We start from the raw sequence: 18,006 nt of genomic DNA, 5'->3' as shown, positions 1-18,006 counted from the left end.
TCAATACATACATGCAGGCCTCCCGCTGTGGGCTCCAAATGGGAAGAGGGCCCAGTTGGCTTTGCAGAATACAGCATCAATATGACACATGCTTCATTACCTTAGAACTGGAATATTTGCTGCATGGTGGCATTCCATGTCACCCTACATGGAATTAGGCACTTTGCTTTTCCCCAATGCTCCAGACTGATGGTGGTGGGTAAGACATGATCCATACTCTTCTACCAAAGCTGGAAGAGTGGGTGTGTCAGACAGGGATGAGAGTGTGGAGGTTGGGCAGACCCTCTTCCACCATCCCTTCTGACCCACTACAGGAGGTGTGCCCTGTTCATTAATTGGACATGGCATCACATTCATCCCAAATGGCATCAATTGGTGGTTTTCAGTTTGGGGTAGCAAAGTACCTGGAAGTCATGTGCTTTGTATGGAATGCCTTGGAAGGCAGATAAGTTTAATTCTATTGTGTAAAATATGAAGACTTTTGTTAGCTGAAAAGCCAACTATATTATCCGTGCATTATGCTTCAGTCACAGCCAAAACTCAGGCTGTTGAGTTCATCAACTCCTGATGCCTCCCAACTCTGCTCCTGAGCCCCTCTGGTCCCTTTTCTCTGTGAATATGCCACACCAGCCTCCCAGAGCCCCAGGCAGAAATCCTAGCGTTACCCTCGACTCCTTTTCTCCCTGCTTATCCCATACCCACTTTTGCCCCACACCTATCCAAGGACCAAGGACCATGAAATTGACTTCCAGTTTAGCTCCTGATTCTGAACAGGTCTCTCCATCCTCATTCCCACTATCTTCATTCAGATGACCACAATTGCTAACCTAAATTATAGCCAAAACGTCACTCCCCTCTGAGCTCTGTTCTACACCATACACCTTTCTAGAACACCAGTCCAATAGGGTCATGTCTCTGGGCCCAACCTCTCAGTGACTTTCCAGCTGACAAGATCCAATCTGGCCTACAAATGTCCCTGCAGTTTAATTATCCTCAGCATTACTGCCATACCCTACATTTTTGGCCAAACAGAATTGTTTGCTGTTTGATGATTTGGGACCATGTCATATTGCCTCTCTGGAACACGCCCCACTCAACCCCTCTCATTTAGCAGGCTAAGTTCTCCTTCTACTTCATCCCAGATGATACTTACTTCAAGACGTATTTCCCCTCCATGGGATGAGATGCCCATTCTGCAAGGCTCTCACTGCCTGCATCCTGCCAAATCTCATCATCTCTTATCTGGATTCCTGCTACAGCCTCCCAGCTGGTGGCCTGCTTCCACTCTGGGCCCCTCCTCTTCGTTCTCCACAGTGCTATCAGCATCACCTATTTGAAAGGCAAATCTGATTACGTGGCTCCTGCTGCCCTTAGGATCAAGTATAAACTCCTCGCATGACTTTTATGGCCCTCTATGATCTTGCCTGTTGCAACCTCCCCAGACTCAACCCTTGCCAGGTCCCTCTGCATCAGCTATCCAGAATCTCTTTCAGGCCCTCCACCTGCTCTTTACCTCTGTACTTTGCATATACTGCTTCCAATGTCTAGACCTTCCACTGACTCCCAGTTCTTTACCTGGCTAATTCCTACACATCCTTCAGGTGTCTGTCTGTTGAACATGACTTCCTCTAGAAAGCCTTCCCTGAATACCTGAACTTCCCTGAATTCCCTGAACACCTGAGGTTATATATCTCTCTCCCTGTTCCATTTCCTACTAAGTATCAGCCATAGATGTAATTGCTTGATTAATTGGCTGTTGTTTCTCCTAGAATGTGATCTGCAAAGCCATGTATATTTTGTTCCTGCTTATATTTCTAGAACTATATAGAACAATGCTTAATAAATATTTATAGAATCAAGAATGAATGAATACCCATTTCTGTTTCGATGACTGGAAGGTAGCAAGCCTGGTTCACTCAAGTGTGTGGGGCATAGGTCATGCTTAAGAAGTGTTTGTTGAATGAATAAATAAATGATGGATCAGCTCTGTTCAAGCTCATCTTATATGTTTAAAAAAATTTGTGCTTGCTCATTTGTCCTATTAGCTGTGAAAACTTGCTAGCAAAAGAGTGGCAGAAGGCCCAACATTTTAAGAAAATTCTTAGCCGTAAACCTTAAAATCCCGAGTTGAAGAATTCTCATTATTAAATGCCAGGAGTTGGTCTTCTCCCTGGAGACCTCTGCAAGAGGCCCTCCCGCTGACACCCTGTGTCCAATTTTCCTGGCCAGAGCCTGGCCACCCAGTGGCTCCGCCGCCCCGATGGATCCACTGAATCTGTCCTGGTACGATGATGATCTGGAGAGGCAGAACTGGAGCCGGCCCTTCAACGGGTCGGACGGGAAGGCGGACAGACCCCACTACAACTACTATGCCACGCTGCTCACCCTGCTCATCGCGGTCATCGTCTTCGGCAACGTGCTGGTGTGCATGGCCGTGTCACGCGAGAAGGCGCTGCAGACCACCACCAACTACCTGATCGTCAGCCTCGCGGTGGCCGACCTCCTCGTGGCCACACTGGTCATGCCCTGGGTTGTCTACCTGGAGGTAAGTTGGCCCCCCCGCTTACTCCAGCACTTTCTCCAGCAGGGCCCTGCCCTGGACACTGGGGACTCTAGCTCCCCACTGGCTTTTACCAGTGAGTTTCCTGGTGCTTCCCCAGGTGGTTTTTCCTTCATTCTGGGCTTACTTTTTCTCCTTTCGAAACCGGTAGATTGTTTGCTTAATAATCACAACTACCAATTGTAAAGTACTTGCTAAGTGCTGGGCCTCATGTAAGAACTTTAAACATAGCGTTTTCCTATATAACCCTCACAGCAGCTCAGAGGCTGGCATTGTTGCCACCATTTTGCAGTTGATAAACCAGGTGGTCAGAGAAGTTGAGTGACTGCTGCAGCATCACACGCTGGCAAGTCCAAACTGGAACTCTGGCCTCAGAGGTAGTTCCTTACGTCATATTGGAAATAGGAGTAACTGGCGAGGATCCCCAAGGAGGGGCGTGTTTATGCTCTCAGGCCCCTGAAACTTTCATTCCCATCTCCCCACTTCAGAAATGGGGCTGCTGCTCTATGCTCCCCATATCACCTCTCCTTCCCACAGCTTATTCTGGGGCCCTGTCCAGGACCTCCAGGTAGAGGCTGCCACGGACTGTGCTGTAGCCCTGTTGTTAGGAAGAATTGTATAGTCACTCATTTCTCAGCCCAGCTCTGCACCTCAAAATGGGGAGTAGGCAGCACAGTCTAGACACTGTGCCTGATGCATTGCTGACGCAGACTCAGTGAATACTCTTGGTAACCCTGGAAGTCCATGTTACTCTTCTCACTTTACAAAATAGGAAACAGGCCGGGCACTGTGGCTCGTGCCTGTAATCCTATCACTTTTGGAGGCCAAGGCAGGCAGATCATGAGGCCAGGAGTTCAAGACCAGCCTGGCCAACATGGTGAAACCCCATCTCCACTAAAAATACAAAAATTAGCCAGGTGTGGTGGCACACGCCTGTAATCCCAGCTACTTGGGAGGCTGAGGCAGGAGAATTGCTCGAATCTGGGAGGCGGAGGTTGCAGTGAGCTGAGATTGCACCATTGCACTCCAGCCTGGGCGACAGAGTGAGACTCTGTCTCACAAAAAATAAAATTAAAATAAAAATTAAAATAAAAAAATAGGAAATAGAGGCTTTGGAGAAGAAGTTGCCTTTCTTCACCCAGGTCACAGGGAGAAATGCTGTTGGAGAAATCCCAAAGCAGATATTCTTCTCCAGGAAGACACCTTCAGAGCCAGCAAGCAGATGTGGGAGCATTTAGGGATCATCAGTGGGCACAAGCCGGATCCTGCCGTTTTCTCTGCCCGGCTTTCTAGGGTGGCCTGTCCAAGGCTGAAGCAACCTGGGAGTCTGGGTGCATGGGAAGGCACGGGAGCAGGCATTTCGGAAAGTGCCGGTGCTCTGCCCACTGAACCGTTACCTTCCTGCCCTGAGCAGAAGAGGAATTGAACAGTGCCTCTGAGGCCATCCCTGCCTGAGAGGGAAGGGGTTGTTGAAAGAAAATGCCAAAGCTTTGTAGGTTTAAACAGAGGAGACATCTAGACGAGGAAGCTCAGGTGAGGAGGCAAGACTGGTGGAAAGTGGCTCACTTCCCTGTCCCCGGGCCCCCAAGGGGCTCGTGCGCTTACTGTTGTCGCCACCACCCCGACCCCAAGGGAGCTCTGATCCATCACCCCTTGGCTTCCTTTACTACAGCCAACGCAGGCTGCAACTTCCAAAATGACCTAATTGGATATTAAGGAAGAACCAAAAGGAAACACAAATACAAAACCACATACAAATATTCAGTTGACACAGGCCAGGAGTCCAATTCCCCCTGGATCCATGTTTATGAGGGCCCCTAGACTCTGTCTATGCCTTCTTAATTCTTACACTTGATCCCCTCCTTCTTCCCTCTTCCAAAGGAGGTCCTAGATCTCAGACCATAGGGAAAATGGCAGAGCAAACAACCTCTCTGTGCCTCAATTTCCTCATCTAGAAAATGCAGATAATAGTATCATACATCATAGCATTGTTGAGGATCAAATGAATTGATGTATGAAAAGTGATTGGAATGATACATGGCTCACAGTGAGCACTACGTAAATGTCAGCCATGGCGATGATGATTAAGATGAAGATGATGATAGACATCCAGTACTGCTCCACATAGGGAGGACTCCTCGTTCCTCTTCACCGCCCCATGGGATAAAGAGGAAGGAGAGAGTACTCCCTATGTTCGCCCCAGGCAAGTAGGCACCCTCTTCCCAAAGGAATGTGTGGTCTGCCCGGGGCTCTGGACATGGCTTCCGTTGGCTTCCAGATACCCTGTCCCTACCCAGATACTTGGGTAGAGACAAATCCATACATGGGCTATAGGGGGCTGTAAGTCTTTCAAACAGATCCTTTAAATGTGCTTGTTCACCTTATTTTAAAGGTGAAGCTGAGTGTGTCAGGGGAGGAGGGTGCAAAAGCCGTTCTCACAGGGCAGGGCTCAAACTCTCCCACAGCATCTCATCAAACTAGAGCTGGGCACTGAGCTTTGTTTAATGGACATTATCTCAGAGATTTGTTGTCCCTAGAGAACGTCCCAGGTGTCGTCTCACCTTGCCCTGATGTCCTGTCAGTGCATCCTCACAACCATGCACTGTCCCGTCTTTAAGACATGTTCTTGTCATCCAGACTTTTTCCTCCTGTTCCATTTGCAGCAATGCTATGCTGCCAGCACCTCTCTGGCTGAAGGCTAGGTGTGCATTATTTATCTTGCTCAGTGTACAAAAAGCACACTGGTTTTGGAGTAAGAGGACCAGGTTCAACTCCCAGCTCTACTCCTTTCCATCTAGATGCTATGGGAAGAGTTCCTGATGTCCACATGTGCCGTTCCATGTCAGCCTCACAACACTTTAAAGACGGGCTTCCTGTGTGCATTTATTTTCTAGATGAGAACAGGAGACTGAGAAGATGAACAAAGATCTCAGAGTTATTCATTCACTCAGTCAGCATTGACTGAGCACTCTGAGGTCTTACCCCAATCCTTGTGCAATGGGCTAAGGCACTGGCCTGCTGGGGATGCAGAGGTTGACAGGGCTCCTACAGTGCAGTCTGCTGCAGGTGACAGTGGAGTTCCCATAGGAGGTGTGGGGCATGGGGCCCAGCATGGGGGTGTCAGGGAAGACTTTCAGGGAGAAGTGATGCTTTAGGAAAAATTATCCAGGAGAGGGAGGGAGAGAGACCCTTGCATTCTCAACAAAGCCACCCAGCAGGGAGAGGGAGTAGCTGGCTGGAGGAGAGGTAGTCATGTCATTTGCCTCTGAGGCTTACTGTCTGCATTCTAAGACATGAGCATCAAGTGGTTGAAACAGTGCCGACACATGGTAAATCCTTAGTATTATTATAGTTATTCGGACTTAGCTGAGCCAGCTCAGGGCCTATACTGCAGATCTCGGCTTTATGTGAGCAAGAGCATTAAGAAATGATGCCTGGGTGCCTGGGGGTATGAAGAAAAGAGCCTTGGGTTCAACTAGCAAACCTAGGACCGCTCCTTCCTCTGCTACTGAATCACCAAGTGATCTTGTTCTGTTTCCTTCTCCGACCCTCCCTAGTTTTGTGCATCCTTGAAATAATCATCTTTCCTTTTCACACCTCATGCTTACCAAGTACTTGTCACATAATTACCTCCTATTTTGATAAGCTAGATGGTCCCTTCCAGGACAGCTTAGTAGAGAGCATGGGATGTGATGCTTCAGATTCCAGCTCTGCTGCGCACCTGCCGGGTGAACTTGACCACGTTACACGGCCTCTCTGAGCGTAAGCTCCCTCACCTATGAATGGGATAAGCAAGCCCTTCTTGTGAAAGTTTTAAGAACTGTACATGAGATAAAGTGCCATGCCCACAGTAGATGTTTTACGGACAGTGGCCACCAGTGCATTTTCTTGAGTCTTTAAATTAGCAGCCCTAACTACTCTCCAAGGCAGCTTCCCCTGGGATCACAGAGGAAATCTCTTTGTTATTCTGGGCTCCAGATAGGCCAGTACAAGTACAGATTTAAGATGCCCATGAAAGCAGGACTGTGTCTGAATTGCTCACAACCGTGTCCAGGAGCCTAGGATAGAGCCTGGCACACAGTAAGTTGCTCAATAAGTGTTTGTAGGAAAGAAGGATGGCAGAGAGGAGGGAAGGAGAGGAGGAAGACAGGGAGGAAGGCCCTGATATCTCAACCTAGATCCCTGAAAGCGGCCTCCAAGTACCAGTCCTAGGAGGGGCTTCAAAGTGGGATGTAAACCAGGTGGCGCTGGTTCCCTGCCCAGTGGTACCCTAAAGGTATACTCTGTTTATGCCAGGAAAGCCCTTTATGTGCCCTCCTGCCTCCACCCCCAAACTAGACATCCAGCTGTCAGCTCCTGCCCACCTGGTCAGCGCAGCAGCACAGGGAGCCAGGAGAGGCCCTGGTACGGGGCCCCCATGTGAGCCCCTGGGAAGACAGTGCCACATGAGAGGCTTGCTGTGTTCTGGGGCAAGCTGCTGTTTCTGCCACACAAGATGACAGCAGCTGCCTTGCCCATCATTGAGCTTAAATGCCAGCGTTTGGTTGGATGACTAGGAGCAGAAGAGAGGGCAGTGATCAGAATGAGCAAGGTTATAATTAGCCCTGCTGCCGAGCTGCACAGTGACACGCAGTCTGCCCTACTCCAGGCTGCAGGAGGGGCTTTCCCGCTCCTCTCTGCTCCTATTGATAGAAGCCAAAGGTGCATCTCCCTGTCCTGACTCCATCCTCAGGGAACTGGGGCTGCTCCAAGCTTCCCGAGTGCTAGCGACAGTCTGCCATGTGTGCCTGTGAGTGAATGGGTGGTATGAGGTGGGGTGGGGGGGTGGTGTGCGTGCATGTGTGTGTGTGTGTGTGTGTGCCTGTGTGCATGTGTGTATGAGAAACGTGCTGCTGCCAGGAGCTAGACTCTTCATTTCCCATCCTACCAAGGACACAGCTCATCACAGCAACCCCTCTGCCCACCCCAGCTCACTCGGGCGTTCCTCGAGCGCTAGCCCAGATCTGCCTTCTTTTGTTCTCTGGGTATAAGAAGGAACAGAAATTTCTTCTCTGTTTCATGGAGAGTCTTCATCTTTACCATTATTCTTAACAGATAATTTTGGGGCCCTGACTCTGCCATGTACTGGGCCTACCACTGAAGGGCTTGCCTGGTGCAGCCAGAGCCTGGGCCAGAGCAGGACCAGGAACTGAGCCCACAGGCCTTGGGGAAATCACTGCACTTTTCAGAGGCTCGGTTTCCTCATTGGTTCTCAGTTTCCTCATGGGCATTCTAAAATTTTACCTGCAATCTAATTTACAGAGATATGGCTGAGTGACAACACAGGGAAGCCAGTGCCATTGGGAAGAGTTTAACGTGATGCACAATATCCCTAGAAACCAGATGCTCGGCCTGCCATGTGGGGTGCAGGGGGAAGCAGCAGGCTTGGGTAAGGAGGCAGAATCAGGGGCGAGGGAAAGCCCAGGCCACAGCCCTATTGGGGATCCCACAGGAAATTCAAGACAGGGCAGATTAAACAGCCTAGGAGGCCAGGCACGGTGGCTCTCGCCTGTAATCCTAGCACTTCGGGAGGCCGAGGTGGGCTGATCATGAGGTCAGGAGGTCAAGACCAACCTGGCTAACACAGTGAAACCCCATCTCTACTAAAAATACACAAAATTAGCCAGGCGTGGTGGCAGGCATCTGTAGTCCCAGCTACTCGGGAGGCTGAGGCAGGAGGATGGCGTGAACCCGGGAGGTGGAGCTTGCAGTGAGCTGAGGTCGCGCCACTGCACTCCAGCCTGGGCGACAGAGCGAGACTCCATCTCAAAAAACAAAACAAAAAAAAGCAACCTAGGGTTGGCTAGTCTCAATCATCCTGGCAGGCTTTGGGCTGCCAGGGGTGATCTCTAGTTGTCTCTCTGGTACTTGAGATAATTTGGGACAAAGGAAATATTGGCTTGATGTGTGTGTGAGTTAGAGAAACAGGGTGGCTGGCTTGCATTTGAGAGGCATCCTTCCAAGTCAGTCACTTTCTGTCTTCAGGAATTAACTAGCTCTGGGACGGGAAGTCTCTCTGTGGGTCTGCGAGGCTCTAAAGTGCCAGAATATCAGGAACAGAGAAAATAGAAAAATATAGCCAATATAGGTGTCTCTGTGATGAATGGATGCCAAATACACAAATACAGAATCTGAGAAAACACATAGGGTTAACAAAGATTGCAGTGATTAAGGTTGAAAATTGAGGCCCTCCGTATAAGTTGGCTGTCTTTCGTCTAGCACAGTAATTGGCATTAAGTGGTCTTACGTATCTGCGAGAAGACGAGCAAGGGGCAAGGGCCTCAGACACCCAAGGGCATCATGCCCCATACCCCAGCTGGATGCCCGCAAGACTCGCAGCTGTCTCCTGAGTCTGTGGCCTCTTCGCCTCCAGGAGTACCAGGCTACAGGACCTAAGCTAATCTCCCCCTCCTGCTTTTCATCCATTATGTTGCTTTATCCCCAGGTGGTAGGTGAGTGGAAATTCAGCAGGATTCACTGTGACATCTTCGTCACTCTGGACGTCATGATGTGCACGGCGAGCATTCTGAACTTGTGTGCCATCAGCATCGACAGGTGAGCCCAGCCAGGGTGGAAGAGGTTGCTCTGGCCACTCACCATTCCCTCTGCCCCAGCTTTTCTCAAAGCCAGGCTGTGTCTGGTGTCTGTGGTGCTGTGCAGCTGGCTGTGTGCATGTGGGTCCATGTGTTCGTGTGTATGGGCGTGCATGTGTGTATGTTTGGCTAGGAGAGCACAGGCTCCCTAAAGAGAAGCCATCTATGGGCAGTGGTGCTGCCAAGCATACTCAGACAGCGACTGGTATAAAAGGGAAAGACTGTGATTCTGATGGAAGCCCTAGCACTATCACATCTTACTCACGTGACTTTGGGCAGATCATGGACGTTTTCGGAGCTGTCAGTTTCATTTTCTAGAAACCTACACTGAAGACACCTGCGGCCCGGAGCTATAGTATCTGGTTATGCATTTTATGTCCTTGGCACATGGCCAAGGGTCCCAGGCCATGCACACCTTGCTGAGCTGCATCCTTGGAGCCTTCCACTAATTTGCACAGATATGACCCTACCTCCCTCACAGCATTCTTGGAAGATGAAATAAGTTAATGAATGAGAAGTGTCGAGTAAACAAATGTGATGAAGGATTGTAAACAATTGTTAATTCCTAGTAACTAAGGCTTAAATCTTGCTCTGAGGGGCCTGGCTAACAATTTATCAACAAATATTTCCACCTTTCATGGGCTCAGCACAAGTGCAGTGGGTACAGTTTCAAAGGTGCAAAGATCCAGGCCATGGTTCTTTGAAAAGCCTGAAATCTGAGTGGGGCTATTTAGAATAACAGATATGAGCCAAGAGTAAACAATAGCTGACCAGTAATTAAGTGTCTGGGCTTTGCCAACTGACCTCGCCATCTTTGTTTGGGGACAGGAGGGAGGGTTGAGTTAGCATCTCAGGCAAGCTTCATAGAAGTGTGTCAACTTTTTAGACCCAAGGAGTGAGGGTGCCTCTGGTGTGTGCATGTTGTGGAGTGAGGGGTCCCTGGGCCTGCACCCCAGATTCAGGGTCCCCCGCCCTTGCAGGTACACAGCTGTGGCCATGCCCATGCTGTACAACACGCGCTACAGCTCCAAGCGCCGGGTCACCGTCATGATCGCCATCGTCTGGGTCCTGTCCTTCACCATCTCCTGCCCACTCCTCTTTGGACTCAACAACACAGGTACATTCTGCTTTTGTTTGCCTGGGGTTCGGGTGGCCCTAGGCCCCTGCTCCCTCAAAGGGCCCTGAGGGAGCAGAGTCCCTGGCACAGATATGGGTGGAGGCCCAATGGGGGCCTATCGCCACCCTGGACTGAGTCCAGGCTACGTGTCCTGGGCCAAGCCCAATTCAAGAATTGTCCTAGGTTGGCAGAGAGGAAACTGTGGTCCAGGACACAGCAGAGTTGGATAAGGAGTGGGGATAATGGTTCAGGGGGATGTCTGGGAATTTTCAACTTTGGTTATTAAGTTGAAGAGGCAAGACATGCTTCACAAACTGCATGTGTATATATGTGCACATGCACACGGGATAGGGGAGGCTTACTGGGCTTCCATCTGCCCCTGACAATGGTATTTTTGTAATGAAGTTGCAGCCCTCAGGGCCCGCTAAACCCAGGCCAGACCTGAGTCACCTGAGGCCTGAGCTCACCTGAGCAGGAAAGCTAGAAGTGAATAGGAGGTGAGCTGACCACGTGCCCATTTCTGTGGGAGGCAGAGTTAGGAGTGTCTCAGACAGAGAATAAAAAGCCCCCGACAGCGTGGAACTTCCTCTCATGAGGGAGGCAAGAGCGATGGCAGGTGTGCACCTCTGGAGATCGTAACAACACAGGATACAGTAAAGCCTTGAAAATGTGTGGTTCAGCATCTATTATAAGCATCACAGGAATTCTAGGTGGGAATAGCATTAAACATACTTGAATTAATGCAGGAAGGCCCTGAGATAGAGGACAGGCATCTGGTAGACCTGGAGTGCACACAAACATATGAAACACATAGGAACACAAGTGAGTTCAACAAACAGAGCCAAGTTATCTTGCTGCAAACATTAAAAGGTGGCTGACCTCTCCCAAGACACAGGTCAGACTAAAACGATGGTTTACTCTTTTAAAAGTTTTTTTGCGTCATTCCTTCTGGATACTCCAGCTTCACTTTTTATGCCCAGACATGACAAAACTAATGATGAAGTAATGAGGGAATAGTAATGGAAAGACTTGGGAGCAGTCCATCATCATAGCTTAGCTTTTTGCTCACAACATGTTTTTAATACTCTGGTTTCTGCTGTGCATTTATATATATCTAAGATGACCAGGCAGCCTTAAACATCTAGTTGCATTCATATTCTCTGTAAAATCACTCCTCATTCCTGGAAGGACATGAATGGGCTCTTGTGGAATTATGGCCCAGTGGGCGCGCTGACTCCCTGCCCGTCTGGGCTCTCCCTCCCTCAGACCAGAACGAGTGCATCATTGCCAACCCGGCCTTCGTGGTCTACTCCTCCATCGTCTCCTTCTACGTGCCCTTCATCGTCACCCTGCTGGTCTACATCAAGATCTACATTGTCCTCCGCAGACGCCGCAAGCGAGTCAACACCAAGCGCAGCAGCCGAGCTTTCAGGTCCCACCTGAGGGCTCCACTAAAGGTCTCAAGACACCCCCCCCAACAACTTCAAGTGTCCCCACCTAACCATTACCAAGAGGGTTCATCCTATGCTCAGGTGGGGGCTTGGGACACCTCAGCAAGGGTTAGGTCTAGGCTAAAGGAACTCCCAGGAGCTGGGGAAGGGCAGATTTTGAAGGCATGGACCTCAGTGGAGCAATCTGAGTCTCCAGGAGAGGGAGGCAGGGTCCGTGACACTCAACAACAGGGAGAAGTCTTTGCTTGGAGATCTTTGTGACTGAAGGTGGCAACTCTGGCTTGGTACCCCCGTGGGCTCCTCTCTTCCTCTTTTCTGGTTTCTCTGTCTCATTTTAGCTTCCTCTGACCCCTCCATCCTCTTTCCTTTACCTTCCATACTCTCTGTCCTCCCCTCCAAACACACATCCCTTTTCCTGACTTTCTCTCCACTATGCCTCTCCTCTGCTGCTCTTTCATTTCCCCCGACGTCTTGTGAATTCTCCCCTTCACTCAGTCCTTCACAAGGAAGACAGTGTGTGGGCACAGAAGGAACAAGACCTCTTGGGTTAGACACATCGGGTTCAGATCCTGTCACTGCCACTTTTTTTGCTGAGTGACCTTAGGCAAGTTGCTTAACTTCTCTGAGCCTGTTTCCTCATCTGTTAAATGGGAATCAAAATACCAGCCCCACAGGGTGGTCTTGAGGATTCCATGTGAGAAGGGATGTGAGTGTGCCTAGCACAGTGCCAGGCCCTTAGCAGGTGCTCCGTAAAAAACAAGGTCCTTGTGTCCCTCATCCTACCTACCACTGTTTGTCTCATTCCAGCCTTCTCCCTTGCCCCAACTGCCTCCTCTAGCCCCCACCCTACTGATCCCTGAGCCCTTCTGCCCAGTCTGAGTTCCATGGACTGCTGCACTTTGGGTTTCTCTCCCCTGCCATCCCCACCACCTTGTGTGACCCATGTGCTGGCTCACTCCACAGGGCAACTGTACTCACCCCGAGGACATGAAACTCTGCACCGTTATCATGAAGTCTAATGGGAGTTTCCCAGTGAACAGGCGGAGAGTGGTAAGTGCTCAGGCCAGGGACCCAGAGCCAGGTCTTTCTGTCCCTAAGGAAGCCCACTGGCCATGGTTCTGAGACCTCAGAAACTGGTCGATGGGAGAAGCACCCCCAGAAACCCCACCTTGCTTCAGCTGAAGGCAGACTCACTGTGCACACCTCCAAGCAGGCATGGAGTGAGACACCTTGGTTCTGCAAGGCATGGATGTGCACAAGAAAATGGTTGGCCATACCAACATAATAAAAATGATAATAATGGCTATTCGCATTTCTCAAACATCTACCATATCCCTATTATCTCATCAAATCCTCACCTCGACCCCAGGAGGTAAGTCTCTTTGATCGAACCGATCTTCAGTTGACAGAAGAGGAAACAGGCTCAGAGAGATTAGGCAACTCACCCATCTCAAGAGTTGGTGACACTAAGCCCAGACCTGTGTGACTCTGAAATCCACACCTGTGTTCTTTCCACTAACATGAGCTGCCTTATGGATGGGCAGGTTCTGGGGGAGGACGGAATAGAGCAACTGCAGGGACTGGTGGTGGAGCCATCTGTGTACATAGAGCCCTCAGGTGCAGAAGCACAGCAGACCCCCGCCTCTGCCAGGTGGTGGCTGTACTAGGATGCAAGCAGCAGGCATTCCATCCTCCAGAGGGATGGAGAACAGGGCCAGAGAACCCACAGAGGGCCGCATACAAAATCCGGGTCAGGTGTCCTGCCTTCACCTGCACTGCAAGGACAGGACTCTAAGAAGCTGTTTATGAGGTAGATGCCAAAACAGAGCCTCAGAGTCAGGGCCAAGGCAGCAGCCCAGTTATGCCACCTGGGCACATAGTGAAGCTGCACTTCAGCAGTTCAGACTAACACCTCCAAGGCCTCAAACAGGAGGACCTACAGAAGAACCCAGGAGATCATGAGTGGATCCATGCCAGGGCCCTCTAGGTCACCCCAGCAGGGAAGATGTGGGGCGCCGGGGGTCAGCCCTTTGGCACCTGGATCAGTCTATCCAGGAGAATATGGAGCCCATGTGTGTATGCAGGTGCAGATACCCATGAAGTGGGAGCACTGGGCCCCTTGTTTGACAGGGAGAACAGGGGTGGCTGCCCTCTTTGCAGTCGGAACATGAGTTTCTGGAGGCAGGGCCAAGCATCATCAGCTCTTGACCCCAGCAACCAGTGCGGCACCAGGCACTTTGCTAACAGTAAGTGTTGCTCAGGCTATGAGAGACAAGTCCCTGGTACTCAGCCCCGGCAGAACAGAGGTGGGGTATTAAGGCTGCATGAGGATTGCCATGGGAAAAAGGACAGGGTCAATCCTGCCAGGGCTGCCATGGGTCCTGGGTCCCATGCCTCAGTGACATCCTTGCTTCCCTGGCAGGGTGACCTTGTGGTGTCTGCAGGAATCTTCAGAGGGGGGAAAGGGAGGGGCCAGTGAGATGGGAGGCTGATGCCTGGGAACTGGCCCGGCTTTACCCAGAGTCCTCTGCCTCTGGTGCAGGAGGCTGCCCGGCGAGCCCAGGAGCTGGAGATGGAGATGCTCTCCAGCACCAGCCCACCCGAGAGGACCCGGTACAGCCCCATCCCGCCCAGCCACCACCAGCTGACTCTCCCCGACCCGTCCCACCACGGTCTCCACAGCACTCCTGACAGCCCCGCCAAACCAGAGAAGAATGGGCATGCCAAAGACCACCACAAGATTGCCAAGATCTTTGAGATCCAGACCATGCCCAATGGCAAAACCCGGACCTCCCTCAAGACCATGAGCCGTAGGAAGCTCTCCCAGCAGAAGGAGAAGAAAGCCACTCAGATGCTCGCCATTGTTCTCGGTGAGTCGGCCCTGGCTGCTGGCCACAGCCTCGTCTGCGAAAGGTCCCATTCCCTGCAATGTCCTTCCCGAGTTAGGTGAGCAGAGCAGGTAGGCGGCTGCCCTGGCTTCCTAACCATGGCTGCAGGATCATGGGGCTAGCGTTTCCTCAGGCACAGGCCAAGCCCATTGACATACAGACAGCCCTATTAGGTATGTTCTGTACTTGTGCTCACTTTACAGATGGGCAAACAGAGGTTTAGAATGGTTATAAAACCTGACCAAGAGGACCCGTGGTTTGAGCTCAGGTAGTCTGACTCCAGAGTCTGGGAATTTGATCAGTCTATTATGTGGCACCAGAACCTCATGTGCCTGTGTGCCCAGGAAAGTCACTTTCTCTCTCTAGACTCACCATCTGTAGAGTAGGTTACTTCTCAGGGTTGTCATGACAATCCGTTGGTGAAAGCATTGTCTAAGCTACAAAGCACTGTCCGTAGGTAAGTGTCATTATTATGGTTTTTATTACTATTGCTCTTGTTGAGGAATTGGGAAATTCAGTTCACTTCACTCAAGCAAGATTCCATAGGACCAGAGCTGTGAAAAATAAAAGGGATGTTGGGGAGTGGCCCCCAATCTAAATGAAAAGCAGCCCTTGTCCACAAAGCAGGATTTTTCAATAGAAGTCTAGAAAACCATGTGGTAAAGGTCAAAACTCAAAAGGTGGACTGATATGGGTGGCTGGGAAAAGGAGGGACCCCTGTGACTCTGTCTTCCAGGAAGCACCTGAATCCCCTTTGACTGCCTGATGATCCTGGGGCGTGAGTGGGGCAGCTGTTACCTCCCTTCTTTTATGAATGACAGCACTTGGTTCCGTGGGACCACTCATGATCATGGGACTGGGTTGTGGTAGGCTGGGATTGGAGCCAGGCCCTCTGCTGCAGTCCACAGGGGCTCGGCCCTATGGCCCCACTCTTCCCAGACACCATTCAGTCTCCAGGGATGCCTCCTGCGCCTGTAGGGCATTCCATGGACACACTGCTTCCAGGCTGAATGTCACACCTGCGCAGGAGGTCCTGGAAAAAGTGCACCTGAGTTAGGTGAGCAGAGCAGGTAGGCGGCCGCCCTGGGTGACAGGGCGTGGTTCAAGGCAGGGATGAGCAAGTGTGTACCCACCAAGACTGGGGAAATTGGGGGAAGGCTGGAGCAAGATCATCTGGGGACCTGGATAGGCCGGAGTTCAGCTCTCAGCTTCGCTGCTCAAGAGTGAGCGACCTCGGGTATATTGCAGAGCTGGTGTGAGCGTTTTTCTTACGTACCTCATGGGGATGCTGTAAGAACTAAGTGGCATTGGTCTATAGCCCTCAAAGATGACCTGGAAGTAGAGTAGATATATCCATTTCTATTGGCTAACCGGGGTCAGAATGGTAAACTTTTGGATTTATTGTTAAACCATGTACCCTTTCCTAAGAGATGGGAAAGGGACAAATGAGGAAAGTGAGGCTGAAGGAGCTGAAGGGATCCTTCACTGCAAGTGGGTGTCAGAGGCAGGTCTAGGATCCAAGACCGGGACTCCTCCTACAGTGCTGCTGTGGCTACAGCCCGCCGTCTTGGCATATGTGCCCGGGCACACTGGGTGCGGCTGTTCCCAGCCGTGCCTCCCCGGCCCTGGGGACCAGCCTGACCATGCCCTCTCCCCCAGGCGTGTTCATCATCTGCTGGCTGCCCTTCTTCATCACACACATCCTGAACATACACTGTGACTGCAACATCCCGCCTGTCCTGTACAGCGCCTTCACGTGGCTGGGCTATGTCAACAGCGCCGTGAACCCCATCATCTACACCACCTTCAACATTGAGTTCCGCAAGGCCTTCCTGAAGATCCTCCACTGCTGACTCTGCTGCCCGCCCGCACAGCAGCCTGCTTCCCGCCTCCCTGCCCAGGCCGGCCGGCCTCACCCCTGCGAACCGTGGGCAGGAAGGCCCGGGTGGACCAGCCTCCTCTTCACCCCGGCAGGCCCTGCAGTGTTCGCTTGGCTCCGTGCCCCTCACTGCCTGCGCACCCTCACTCTGCCAGGGCAGTGCTAGTGAGCTGGGCATGGTACCAGCCCTGGGGCTGGGCCTCCCAGCTTGGGGCAGCTCATAGAGTCCCTCCTCCCACCTCCAGGCCCCCTATCCTTGGCACCAAAGATGCAGCTGCCTTCCTTGACCTTCCTCTGGGGCTCTGGGGTTGCTGGAGCCAGAGTCAGGGCCCAGAGGCTCAGTTTTCTCTGTTTGTGGGGCTTGGCGTGGAGCAGGCGGTGGGGGGAGATGAACAGTTCACACCCTGCAAGGCCCACAGGAGGGAAGCAAGCTCTCTCGCCAAGGAGCCAGGCAACTTCAGTCCTGGGAGACCCATGTAAATACCAGCCAGCAGGATGGACCCCAGAGATTCCCAAGCCAAAAACCTTAGCTCCTTCCCACACCCCGATGTGGACCTCTACTTTCCTGGCGAGTCCGGACCCGCCTCATCCCGTTACAGCTCCCCAAGTGGTTTCCACATGCTCTGAGAAGAGGAATCCTCATCTTGAAGGGCCCAGGAGGGTCTATGGGGAGAGGAACTCCTTGCCCTAGCCCGCCCTGCTGCCTTCTGACGGCCCTGCAATGCATCCCTTCTCACAGCACTTACTGGCCAGCCTGGGGCCTGGCGGGGAGGTCAGGCCCTGGAACTCTATCTGGGCCTGGGCTAGGGGACGTCAGAGGTTCTTTGAGGGGCTGCCTCTGCTACACTCTGACACAAAACCACTTTCCTTTTCTATTCCTTCTGGCCTTTTCTCTCTCCTGTTTCCCTTCCCTTTCACTGCCTCTGCCTTAGAGGAGCCCATGGCTAAGAGGCTGCTGAAAACCATTTGGCCTGGCCTGGTCCTGCCCTGAGGAAGGAGGGGAAGCTGCAGCTTGGGAGAGCCCCTGGGCCCCAGACTCTGTAACATCACTATCCATGCACCAAACTAATAAAACTTTGACGAGTCACCTTCCAGGACCCCTGGGTAGAAGGGAGCAGCACCACTTCCATGCTTGGCGTTCAAGTGTAGCGAGACCCCTGTGTCTGCAGGGTCTAACTCAAGGGAAGCCAGGTTGCCCCCTCTGCTCCACCTCCCCTGTTGCAGCTCCTACTTCCTCTGAAGGACCCATTCTTTGCCCTGTCACCCACCAGGGAAGAGAAGGCTCTGTGGAAAAGTGGCCTTGGATGTACTGGCATTGCCTGTGTCTGCCTGTGTTCCTTGCCCTGTCTTCTGTCCCGTGTCAGGATCCCCTTCCTCTAGGGCAGGCTGGGAGAAGCAGGGAAGGCCCTGACCACTGCGACCTGGACAATTCTCCCTCCTTTCAGTCTCCAGGCAGATCCCTAGCTCCAAGTCTTCTGG

The 18,006-nt window shown here is 51.7% G+C and overlaps 1 protein-coding gene across 2 annotated transcripts in view; it reads left to right on the top strand.

The window, feature by feature from the left end:
* DRD2 (dopamine receptor D2) overlaps positions 1 to 17,634 on the top strand; it is a 66,271-nt gene extending 48,637 nt beyond the window's left edge. Inside the window, exons 2-8 of one of the 2 annotated variants that reach the window (XM_011926765.1) lie at positions 2,230 to 2,545; positions 9,045 to 9,154; positions 10,173 to 10,309; positions 11,576 to 11,766; positions 12,724 to 12,810; positions 14,303 to 14,630; positions 16,308 to 17,634. In XM_011926765.1, the coding sequence (XP_011782155.1) occupies positions 2,261 to 2,545; positions 9,045 to 9,154; positions 10,173 to 10,309; positions 11,576 to 11,766; positions 12,724 to 12,810; positions 14,303 to 14,630; positions 16,308 to 16,501 (1,332 nt within the window). In that variant the 5' untranslated portion in view covers positions 2,230 to 2,260 and the 3' untranslated portion in view covers positions 16,502 to 17,634. The remainder of the gene's footprint in view (positions 1 to 2,229; positions 2,546 to 9,044; positions 9,155 to 10,172; positions 10,310 to 11,575; positions 11,767 to 12,723; positions 12,811 to 14,302; positions 14,631 to 16,307) is intronic. The other variant, XM_011926766.1, reaches the window with a different exon arrangement.
* Positions 17,635 to 18,006: the final 372 nt, after the last annotated feature.

The sequence above is a fragment of the Colobus angolensis genome, unplaced genomic scaffold (genome assembly GCF_000951035.1).
Source record: "Colobus angolensis palliatus isolate OR3802 unplaced genomic scaffold, Cang.pa_1.0 Scaffold7, whole genome shotgun sequence".
Taxonomy (NCBI): Eukaryota; Metazoa; Chordata; class Mammalia; order Primates; family Cercopithecidae; genus Colobus; species Colobus angolensis.
This window is presented reverse-complemented; position numbering and strand designations above follow the sequence as displayed.